At 44.9% G+C, this 12388-nt stretch overlaps 1 protein-coding gene across 1 annotated transcript in view; it reads left to right on the top strand.

The window, feature by feature from the left end:
- The window catches only part of PLCG2 (phospholipase C gamma 2), a 186399-nt gene that overhangs the window by 91307 nt on the left and 82704 nt on the right, over positions 1–12388 (top strand). The window contains exons 6-7 of the mRNA XM_023528590.1: positions 6801–6885; positions 8354–8437. Coding sequence (XP_023384358.1) covers positions 6801–6885; positions 8354–8437 — 169 coding nt within the window. The remainder of the gene's footprint in view (positions 1–6800; positions 6886–8353; positions 8438–12388) is intronic.

The following is a 12388-nucleotide window of genomic DNA, read 5'->3' as shown; positions in this document are numbered from 1 at the left end:
TGGTGTCTCCTATGAGTGTTTCTTTTCTCTGTGGCTTAGGGGTGACTCATAGTAGAGTTTGGCACACGGATGGCAGATGGAGCGTCGTAGGCCCGCACTCCATGAGGTGGTGATATGGGGCTGTTGATTTGGTTCTGAAGTCTGCTTCTCCGTCTTCTGTTGTCAAGAAATGGAAGCCTCCCTCTGGCTCTCTTGCTCAGAGTGGATTCTCGCAAGTCCTTTGTAGAGGTGCATCTTTCCATCAGCTGGTCCGGAACCTTCAGCAGCGAGGAAGTCTGTTTCTGGACTTGATTCCTTGTTTCTTGCTTACCATTCCCTCTCCCCCCGACCTCCCTCCCAGTGGACAAAGCCCTGCTGTCTGTCAGCATGTGTAAAATCCCACCTTTCCTGTGGTTCTATGAGGCCCCAAGGGAATTTCTCAAAAGGAACTTTGACCAAGGTGCCAGTGGAAAGGGCAGCTGACTCCTGTTCTGCCAACTTCCCCACCTTTCCTGTCGCCCATGACTAATAATTGCATTTCCTGAAGGAAAACAAAGGAGCAAAGCAGAGACTCGAGACGGCAGGAGGCAGCTGGCCCCGCTTGGGCAGTGCTCAGCCCCCGGGTGTTTTCCTTGGCCCAAACACCCTGTTTTAATTTTCAGCATCTCAGGGACAAAATGGCAGCAGCTGGAATTTGTTGAGAACTCACTTTGCAGAGCAACCACGCTGAACACTTGACATACTTATAGAATTATGGCGTGGTTGGTGGTGGAAGGCTCTCAGACAGCTGAGCGAGGTACCCTTCAACCCATTTTATGAGGACACTGAGGCCAAGAGAAGTTAAATAACTCGTCTGCAGCAACCCACCTTCTCAGGCGTGGCACCGGGGTTTGAGGTTCACCTATCACTACTGGATATAGCCTTTCCTTTTTTATTTTATTTTATTTTTTTAATTCTGGAAAAGGTAAAAATCTTTCCTTCCCCACTCTGACTTATAACCAAAAAGTTATTTAGATTTTTTTATTGTGGTAAAGTATACATCATATAAACTTCAGTATTTTAAGTGTACACTTCTGTGGCAGTAAGTACATTCGCATTGTTGTGTGACCATCACCACTATCCGTCTGGGGAACTCTTTTCATCTTATAAAGCTGAAACTCTCCTTATTAAATAATAAATCCCCGTTTCCTCCTCCTCCTCTTGGCCTCTGTTAACCTCTGTTCTATTTTCTGTCTCTATGAATTTAACTGCTCTAGTTACCTCATATAAGCAAAATCATAGAATATCTGTCCTTTTGTGACTGGCTTATTTCACTCAGCATAATGTCCTCAAGGTTCATCCATGTTGTGTAGCATGTGTCAGAATTTCCTTCCTTTTTAAGGCTGAGTACTATTCCAGTGTGTGTATATACCACATTTTGTTTATTCGTTCAGCTATTGGTAGACACTGATTGCTTCCACTTGTTGGCTATTGCGAGTGCTATTGCTGTGAACATGGGTATTCGAGTCCCTGTTGTGCATTACTCAGAAGTGGAATTACTGGATCAAATGACAAACTGCCATATTGTTTCCATAGTAGCTGCATCATTTTACATTCCTACCAGCAATGCACAGGGTTCTGCTTTTCTTTTTTCCCATTTCCTTGCCAATGCTTGTTATTTATTTTTTTCTTTCTTTCCTTTTCTTTCTTTCCTTTCTTTCTTTCCTTTCTTTCTTTCCTTTCTTTCCTTTCTTTCTTTCCTTTCTTTCCTTTCTTTCTTTTCTTTCCCTTTCCTTCTCTTTCCTTCCCTTTCCTTCCTTTCCCTTTTCTTCCTTTCCCTTTCCTTCCTTCACTTCCTTCACTTCCTTCCTCCCTTCCTCCCTTCCTCCCTTCCTTCTCTTCTCTTCCTTCCCTTCCTTCCCTTCCTTCCCTCCCTCCCTTCCTTTCTTTTCTTTCTTAATATCCATCCCAATGGGTGTGACATAGTATTTCATTTTGGTTTTGATTTGCGTTTTCCTGGTGGCTAGTGACATTCAGCATCTTTTCATGTGCTTTTTTACCATTCGTATATCCTCTTTGGAGAAATATCTGTTCAAATTCTTTGCCCATTTTAAAATTTCACCTCATGCTTTTAATCCTTGTTCAGCTTCCAGGCGCTGACCCTGGGCTAGGTACTGCACAACTTTGTTTTTCGTTTCTACACTTCCATTTATTGTTACCCTTAAAAAATACATGTGGAGTTTTTTAAATTATGAAGGTAACTCACGTTCATTATAGAAAAATTTATAAATACTGAAAACCAGAAAAAAATTGTATAAATTTGATATTAAATGGTAAGCATCATTAACTCTGGCTACAATTTTTTTCCATAGAGTTCCATCCTCAACTTTGTTTACTTGTTTATTTTACATTATTAAAATCTGACTACACATATGATCTTATATCCTGTTCTTCTTTAACTAATTTTTAAATCTTGGAATGATTTTACATTGAGAAAAAAGTGGCAGAGAGAGTCTAGAGAGTTCCCTTATGTCCCTTTGCCTAGTTTTCCCTCATGTTCACAGCCTACGTTACCATCGTCAAAACTGTGAAACCAGCATTGGCACGTGATTATTAACTAAACCCTGGACTTTTTTTTTGGTATTCACCATTTTTCTAGCAATGTCCTTCTACTGGTCTTGGATCCCAGGACCCCGCATTGCACTTAGTTGTTCTGTCCCCTTGGGCTCCTCGGGTCTGTGACAGTTTCTCAGTCTTAAGTCTTTCATGACCTTGACAGTTATGAAGACTACATCTCAGGTAGTTTGTAGAATGTTTCCCAATTTGTGTTGGTCTGGTATTTTTGTCACGATTAGAACGGAGTCCTGGGTAGCCCGAGTTGGCGGGTGTTTGGGAAGACTGTCAAAGAGGTGAAGCTCTCCTTTGTAACATATCGGGGTGTATGCTCTCAACATGGCTTGTCAGTGATGATTTCAACCTCGATCACTCACCAGCATGGCATCTTCTAAATTTCTCCTTTGTACAGTTGCCCATCCTCCCTCCCCACATACTCTATTCTTTGGGAATGAATTTTTTTAAAAGTTCAGCTCACAGGAAAGGAGGGGCGGATTAAACTCTTTTGACCTCATGTTAAATCATAAAAACTTTTACATTTCGTTGCAACTCTTCAGGAACATCATGTCATTGTTTACATTAAAATTCAACCAAAGGGAATTTGATATTTGGCTTGAAAAGTTGCCTTTTGCGTGTCATTTTCTTCGTGTCCAGTTTTTCCTTACATTCACATTTTCACAGAATTGTGTTCAGGTGTTCAGAGTGAGCCCTCATGAGAAGCATTTCTGAGGTCACTATAGGATTCCCAGCTTTCGAGCCATGACTCCAGCGGACTGCTTTGTCGGCGGGGGCGCCTTGAGGTCGGGGATCTCTGGCTGGTTTGGTCTTACTAGTGTTGGTTGGATGAATGAAACTCCTCCCTTTTCATTCCCAGACATATCATCGGCAAACAGAATGTTCTAGTTTTAGAAGCTTTCTTATGACATTTCCAGGCCCTGGGGAGGCTGGGTCAAAGGCATGAGCGTTTTAACAGTGTAGTCTGCACTAATTTCCAGTGACCCCCTTTCTGAGCCTTTAGAGTTTAGTCTCTGATCTGGGAATTATGTTCTAAGGTCATCGCATAAGTTGAACATTTCTGTGGTCCAAATACCCCTTGACAAAGAGCCCTTGTACCTTCTATGAGGGTCACTGGAATGGCATTTCTCAGTGTGGGGCTCACAGGCCACTCCCCGCCCTCAAGTCTAATAGGGTGGGCAGCAGGCGAGCAGCCCCTAGGGCTAGTAGCAGATTGCCTCCTGGGGCCATTTCTATCCCCCACCTCTGCCCTTGGCCCCTTGGCATATAAACTGAATTTGCATACACCGAGTGTGCTGGTCAGCCTGGCAGGGGCAGAGTGAAGACTGAGTTGGGCCTTCAGGAGGCACAGTGGTGGGGGGCATTGCAGGCGGGAGGCAGGTGTGTGGGCCCAGTTTTCTCCTTCAGTGAGAATGCAAATAGCTTTCATAAGGTTAATCTTTGTGGCTACAGCACCTCGGGACCCCCTGGAGAGGGGCTTTCCCCACAGTTGTGCACAGCCTTCCCTGCAGACATCTTGCTCACTAGACATTCTGACTGGGGCTCAATAATTTGCATTTCTAACAAATTCCCAGCTGAATTTGATGCTGCTGTTCCAGGTATTCTACTTAGAGAAGCAAGCTCCTAGAGCTGCACTGGCCAATGTGGAGCCACTAGCCACATGTGGTTATTGAAATCTAAATTAACTACAATTAAATAAAATTAAAAGTTCAGTTCCTTGATCCCACTAACCGTATTTCAAGTGCTCTGTAGCCACATATGCCTGGTGTCTACTGCGTTGGGCAGTCCAGCTCTAGATCATTTTCATCATTATAGAAAATTCTGGGCAGGCAGTGCTGAGATTTGAATAGTACTGGTTGTATGAGTTTGGCAAATTGCTTAATTCCACTGTGCCTTAGTTTCCTAATCTGTAAAAGAGAGATAATGGTTCCTATCTCCTAGGGTTTGTGTGAGGATTCAGCAGGTTAGTACGTGAAAAGTGCTGGGGTGGTGCCCGGCTTCTAGCAGACACGAATGGATGTTTATTATTGTCATGATTGTTATAAGAAGGGGGGGGTGGTGGCGGAGGTGTTTGTCCAGCCTTAGCGTGGAGGTTGGTGGCCTGTTTGTGGCCACTGGGGCAGATTGTTTTTGCCGTCCCTCCCCAAAAGGATTGCCCTGGTTCCTAACCCACTGTCACGGGTTGAGCACATTGGAAACAGAACCTGAGATATGGGTTGTGTGCAGGCAGTTTACCGGGAGCGCATAGGGGTCAGCACCTGTGGAAGTGCCGGCGCCCGGGAGAGCTGGGCTGCAAGCACAGCCTCGGCCAACCGCATGGGGAGCGCCTGGGGTGGCCCTGCAGAGCTGTCCGGAATGGAAGCACCCTGACCAGTCATTGAAAGCTGGGTGTGACCTTGGCTGAGGCACTCTCTTTATCTGGTGACAAGTTCTGGGCAGGGAAAACAGTGAATTGGGAACTGCTGGTTCCCTACCCTCCGGCAGCCGGGGAATCAGTGTTCCTTTCTGGCTCGGGTCAGGGGTGCAGCACAGATCCATTCCCCCCGGAGTGGGGAGTGAGGCGGGGGTGTGGGTAGAGGAGTAGGGTAGTGAGGTCCCAGTACAGGAGCCCAGAGAAGCTTGGCCCCCACCTTTACCTGGGGGCTCAGCTACTCCACTGTCAAGTGGGACTTTTGGAGCAAGTGGGCTCGTGTATCCTGGTGCTCAGATTCTCATGCCCCTGGCCCCGAGTTTGCTCCACTGGTCCCCAGGCAGCTGCACTGGTTCCCAGCCCCCAATCTCTTTATTCCTGGATGTTGGAAAGTTTCTTGGCCTTGTCTCTGCCTGAAAGTTCTGGGTTTCCGAGGGGACTCTGACCTCTCCCTCGATTCTGGATGAGCTCTACTGGGCCACCGGCTTGGCCAGACGCCCCCCTCGCCCTCACCGTTGCCTCTTCTTGTAGCACCAGCCCCCCCACTTCATCCTCTCTTCCTGGCCACTCGGGAGCTGGGTCAGAAAGGGGTCTCAGCCATCCTGCTGCTTCTCTGTCTGGCCAGCCCCACCCAGTCCACTAGAGGCTCTTTGTTGCTCCCAGTGTCTCTCTGGGATGCCCTTGGTGCCAGCCTGGTAGTAGGGATGGGTGTAGGGAAGCATTTTGCATGTGAAAGTCTCTGACATTGGGGAGGCTGTTACACTAGAGGTCAGAAAGCTGGAGGTGGGGACACTGGGATGGCCAGGAGTCCCACTTGGTCTTCTCCAGCGGCAGCTGCTGCCTCCTTCTGGGTGGACTGGCAGAGGCCGAGTTGACAGTGTTGAGGAAACTGGGCCATTTTCTTTCCACAGCCTGGCAGGCTTCGTTCCTCGGCCATACGCAGCCTCTGACCAATCTGTCATCGCTGGAACACAGAGCAGTTTTCTCTGACCATACCAGCGTCCCCACCCCCACCCCCATCCCCAGACCTCCTTCTCTTGCTCTGCTGGACACTTGGCTCTGCAGCCACAAGGGACTAGATCGCATGTCCCTAACCACCACCCAAATCCCACCCCTCCCCACTATTCATGCCATTCCCCGAGAGGCAGTCAGTCAGGTGTGCTGGTTACAGGCAGACCCAGCGGCACCCACTCATGCAGATCTCTGTGATGTGGTCAGATGACTGACTGTTTTGAGTGTTGGTTCAGACCCAGGCTCTGCTGCCACTCAGCTCTGACCTTGAGTAGCGACCCCCCAACCCCTTCCCCTCATTGCCTGTTCTGAACCCCGGGGTTCGGTAATGCAGACTGTGTAAGGGGTCAAATGTAGTGAGGGGTTAGGTAACATTATTGCCTGGATGACACCCCAGGCAGCTTTGGTACATAGTAGGTGCTCAAATAAGGTTGGGTCTTTTCCCCTCCCACTGTTTGGCCTTCAGTAACCTGCCCTTGGTTTGAACCCCTGTGACATTTCATATCTGCAAAGGTATCTGGTCACCACCTGATACCATTTTCTACCCATAGTGTGCATATCCTACATATGCCACATTCATAGCCATTCCCGAAGGGTGGAGATCAGCTTTGAGCATTATGGTGTCACCTCTACCTCGAACCCAGGTCTCTTGTTCCTGGTTAGTGCTCATTTAATAGTTGTTGGTGGGGTCTTTTCATGGAATTAGCTGATGGGAGTAGCCAAACCCTCCACTGCTGAAACCCCTTGAGGTTGACAGATCTGGGATTTCTTTCTTTCTTTTTTTTTTTTGCAGCATCAGCCTCCGAGAGTTGAAGACCATCTTGCCCATGGTCAACTTCAAAGTAGGCAGTGCCAAGTTCCTCAAAGATAAGTTTGTGGTAAGTCTCATAGCTCAGTCTGGTGATTTTGTGAACTCAGGTCTACTTGTGCCTCTCACGTGAAGCTTCTTCATGCCTCTGAGCTCTGTCACATGGTGCCCAGGAAAGTTCTTTACCTTGAGATGCATCTGTTTTAGTCCAGACAGAGGGATCATGTGAAGATCTTAGGACCACGATCTCAATCCTAGCAGAGGACATCCTCCGTGAAGACCACATTTACGGAGCTACCTGACCTGAAATGTTTCCAGCAGAGTCCACCTTTCCCTTTCCCTCAGCATCCCGCAGCCTGTTTTCCTTCTAGTAATATGAACAGATGTGTTAGTTTGGGAAAATATTTTAAGATTTCTCGTGTAGGGTTCTATGGATGTGGCTTTTCCTGATAGTGTAGTTGTCAGAGTTGGCTCTTCTCTGCCCTTCCCTTTGCTTCCCACCCACCCATCCTCTTTCCATCCATCGTTAAATTGTTTACATTCTTGTATAATTAAGCTGTTGGTAGATCTGGGCATGTAAAGTCACTCCAGGAATGATGAGGCAGAGTAAGCCAGGTGGGGATTTTCTGAGTGGTGTAAGGTTGGAGATGATGTAGATGCCACCTCTTGTCAAGGAACCCAACAACACTCCATCCCAATAACCCTGGTTAGAGGACTCACATGACCATGTCAGCAGCAGCCCCAGTCACAGGATTCCTCAGCTGAAAAAAGTTCATTTATTTTTGTACCAATGAGCTTCTGGAAGAGTTAATCCACTTTATTATTTATCAAGCCATAATTTGACCTGACCCCATCATTCCAACTAATTCAAAAAGGCAAAAGCAGGGAAGGGTGGAGATTGAAAGAAGAGAGATGGGAGAAGCATTTTACCATTGGTTACCACTTAATTGGAATTTTGACCTTTATCAAGCCTTTACTGAGCAGATGTTAGGTAGAAGTTATCTGGCTCATTTTCAGGGATGTTGTAGGAGGTTAGTGATGGTTCTTCCATTTTACAGACGGAGAAACTGAGGGTCTGAAAAGGTCAAGTAAATTGCCCAAAGCCATTAAACAATTCAGGGGACAAGCCTTGACTGGAGTTGAGCTCTGTCTAATCTAAAAGTTCGGTTAGTTTTCTTATGCTTTAAAAAATGACCTGTATGTATATACCCTCTAAATATGTCTGCACTTGAAAGTATTTCAAACCCTTGCCTCCCGCAAAGGAGGGGTTCTCATTATGGCTCTTGGAATGCTGGTCCAGACTCTTCCCTTTCGAAGGTCAAGGACGGGTCATACCTGATGGGGTCCCTCGTGGGTATATTCTCCAGGCAGATAAATGCAGAAACTTGTGGACAGTTTGTGTTTAGGGGAATGCCAGTTAGATTTTAGGCGATGTAGTAAAAAAGCCATTCGATTTCTGTAAGTGGGGAGGAGGCATTCTTGTGGTGGACACCAAAGATCGTGTGGTCACTTTTTTTTTTTTTTTTTTGTATTTACAGGAAATAGGCGCACACAAAGATGAACTCAGCTTTGAACAGTTCCACCTCCTCTATAAAAAGCTTATGTTTGAACAACAAAAATCGGTAAGATGATTCTTGAACGAATGATCAAATGATATTTTTGTTTCCCGTGTTTCAAAGTCCAGCACATCCCTAACAAAACCAGCCTCTTCTCTAGGCATGGAAATATAAAGTGGGAATGACGGTGACATACCATTTTCATCTGTCACGTTGGCAAAAATTTTTAAACGTGATAGAGCTATGGGAAGAATGTGGGGAATTGGGCTTGCATGTCTTCTTGGTGGGAACGTGAATGGCTTTAAGGCTGACAGAACTTTAATCTGAGTCTATTAAAGTAAAAAAACTTCAACTAACTCTATTATCTCATTCTGGAAGGAAATTTATCGAATTATTAATAGTAACCGTCTCTGGGTTGAGGGAGTATGTGTGTGTGCCTTCTTTTTATACTTTTATTGATTTTTATGAGAATGTATTCATAACAAACATGCTATTTTAAAATTAAATTAAAATTAAGTTTTAAGATAATATGCTGTTTAAATTTAAAATACATTTTGGCCTGACAGTGGTATTTTGGGGACTGTGTTTTAGAGAAATGAAAGCTCTGGAACCTAAGAGTATATTACCAGATTGTTTATTGCAGCATTACTTATGCTGGCAAAATACCTGGGTGCCATCCGAATGCCTCTCAGTGGAGGAATCGCTGGGTAAATTATGATCCATTTATACTACGCAACGTTATGCAGCTGATTAAGAATTCCGAGTCAGTGTGTTTCTGTTGATCTGGAAGGATATTGATGATATTTTGTGAGGAAAGCCATTCACCGGAGGAGCTAGGTTTGATTTTTTGTGAAAGCAAAACAATACAATATCCTCGTTTATATTGTTTGTATGTTTTTTATGAACAAGAGGAAAGTTGGGAAGAACACATGCCTCATATTTAGTGTTGATTTTGTGTGTGTCCTGGAGGGGTTTGGGAAGACGGCCAAGAGAGATGATTACATTTTTCTTTGTACACCTTAATTTTCTTTGACTTGTTCCAAGTAGTTCCATTACTTTCGCAAAAAAAAAAAAAAAAAAAAAAAAAAGTCCCATAAAGCATAAAGCTTAAAAAGTAGGGCATTTGGTGCAGTGCACACAGCACAGTGCCTGCTGGGTGGTGTGCGTGCCACAAACGGGAGCGGCTGCTGTTACTGTGGGGAAAGGGCTTTGCAGGTGGCAGAGCTGAGAGGGAGCAGAGGGTATGTGGGGCTTGGAGACAGATGGGTCATCTGCTTTCTCCAATCAGCTGTGTGATCTTAGGCCAGCACTGACCACTCCTAGCCTCAGTCTTTTCATCTCTTTAATGGGGGTAGTGATTCCTCCCCGCACCCCTCCCTCGCCCTGGGCTCTGGGGAGGAGTGAACGAGGGACTTGGGGTTAAGAGTGTAGGCATTTTTCAGTAATGTGTGTGAAAGTCACTAGAAGACCGTTATAACTGCCTTCTGCACGCGCGCCTGCAGGCTAGCCGCAGGGTGAGGCCTCTTGATAGGTGACTATAGGCTATGGGAGTTTGGATGTATCTGGGGTAGAGAAATAGGGGGAGCATTTCTTATCTGTCTAGATTGGAGAAAATACATTATTTTATAGAGTAAAAAGTTCAATTACAGTGCATTCACTTTTTCACATGTTTATGTATATAATTAGTTCTCTGTTTGCCAAATAGAGTAGAAAGATTGTAGGCTTTGAGAGTTGAAGGCCTGGGTTCCAGCCCCAACTTGACCTCTAACTGACCAAACGATTTTGGGGAAAGCCATCTTTTACCTCCTTACTCAGCCTCCCCTATGAAATGAAGGTATTATATCAGGTTATTAGTTATATAACTCCCCTTCCCCCTTTTATATGAAAGCTTAATAAAAATAAACGTGCTTCATAAAAGCTGATCAGAACAAGAACACTTTTAGGTTAAAATCTCTAACTTTGATTTATAGTCAGGTCCTTGAAAACAATGAAAATGTTTAGGTGGCAGTGTACTTCTGAAATCGAGAATAATGACAATTGCTGTCATATGCAATTGACCAGGATTGAGGAAAGCTTGATTTACTCAAGATACGTGGTTGCAAATAACAGTTTTTATGATAGGTTGCCTTGAAATTTCAGGACGCTGTACCATCAGACAGAAGGCAGGCAAAACTTGTGAATAAGGTGTGCACAAAAGCTGTTTCACCTGTCAGCACAGGTTAACCCACTGATGGTCTCCTCTGTGATAAAATTTTACAATAAGATATATTTCAGCCTGCACTTTTCATTATGGTTCTTTTTAAGGCTAATGTGTGCGTGTTTGCGAGGAAAAAGGGAGAGAAAGAAATTTGAGTCAGATTTCTACAGAATTCCTGGTTCCTCTGGGAGTACCCCACATTGTCCAGTTTGGAGGAAAAAATGTGTATACCAGAAGTTACCCTTGGTAGCCAGAATGCCAGATTCAACCTACATTCGATTGTACGTGGCCTAATGGTTTTAAATGTTCTCTAAATGAATCACCTACATTTAAAACTTGGGAGGTTTCAGATTAAGATCCAGATTTTTCGCTTCTCTTGAAAAAAATTGAGAGATGGCTACCTGTGGATCCTGAGTTCCCTATGGCAGAAAGGAAGCATGCATTCTCTGGTTTGCCCCAGCTCCTACTTTCTTCCCAACTTTCTACTGATTTATGTTGTCTACCAACCCCTAAAGACTTCTTGGGTTGGCAACCTCTGATCTCCACCGTTGGAGGGTACAACTTTCCCATTTGCGTGTATATTAATTCAGTGACTTTGAATTTGAATAACAAAGCCTCACATTCTATAGATAGTTACTGGCCATCTTGAGAAAACTCACTGCTCTTATGTAGGTAAATGAGACCCTCCCAACTGTTATCATATCATTTACTTGCTGAGCTCTCTGAGGCAAGCATTATTTGTGTGCTCTTAGGGGCTCACCTGCATTTCTTGGGCTCCTTGGGGAGGTAGGGCTGTTGGTTATTGACGACCCCCAGGTCTAAATCTAGGGAGTGGGTTCCTGCTCATCGGTAGCTATAGGTCTCCAACTTGAGATTGCCAGTTCCTCTTTTTGTCTAAACACCTGCTTATGTTGCTGCTCTCAAGCCTTAGAGCTTTCAAAAGTTTGGCTGCAGCAGAAAGATAAGAAATGTAATTCCACGTGTGTCCCCCTGGCGAGGGCGCATACCTCTAACCAGGCTGTAATAACGATATCATGAATGCAGGTCAGAGCTAACACTTCTTAAGTGGGAACTCTATGCTGGGTGCTGTGCTGAGTGTCTCACAGCCCTGTGAAAAAGGTACTGTTTTTACAGATGAAGAAACAGAGAGGTAACTTGCTGGAGCTAGTAAGCTGCGGAGGGTTTGAGTTCTCCTTTGCCTACCTGCAATGCCCAGCCACTGCATTTAATTTGTAAAACTTTGGTATTAAGGGAAATTTCAAACCTATACAAGCAGAGTTCACAGGGTAACAAACCCCATGTAGTCGTCAGCCAGCTTCAGCAGTAATCAGCTCGTGGCCATCTTGTTCCATCCATGCCCTCACCCATTCCCTCTTCTCGTGTGGTTTTGTACAAATCCTCCCTTCAGTATTTTAATCTAATACCCTGAAATATTAAGGATTTGAAATGTAGCAGTGAGGAGGCAGGGAAGCTGGTGTGTTCACTGGTGGGGGTGCCGGTTGGGACAACTGTTTTGAGAGCCAATTGGTGGCATCTACCAAAGTTCAGGGGCACACCTCATGTCCGGTGCTTTCCCATCTAGGAATCTACCCAATGGGAATACTGGCATGAGCGGGCAAAGATATATACAAGGGTGTTCTTGAAAATACAGGATATAATAGTAGAGAATTGACGATATTCATGTTATGGAGTCTAAGGTGGGTTTTCAAAGTAATGAGGCAGGATTGTATTTGAGATTGTAGAAGAATATATAAAGCTTGGAACAACAGCAAAAAGTTGGGAGATGTGGACGCAGAATGAAATGATAAGATAGACTAATG

Source organism: Pteropus vampyrus, unplaced genomic scaffold, assembly GCF_000151845.1.
Source record: "Pteropus vampyrus isolate Shadow unplaced genomic scaffold, Pvam_2.0 Scaffold29, whole genome shotgun sequence".
Taxonomy (NCBI): Eukaryota; Metazoa; Chordata; class Mammalia; order Chiroptera; family Pteropodidae; genus Pteropus; species Pteropus vampyrus.
Note: the sequence above shows the minus strand (reverse complement) of the source record. Positions and strands in the feature narration are given on the sequence as shown.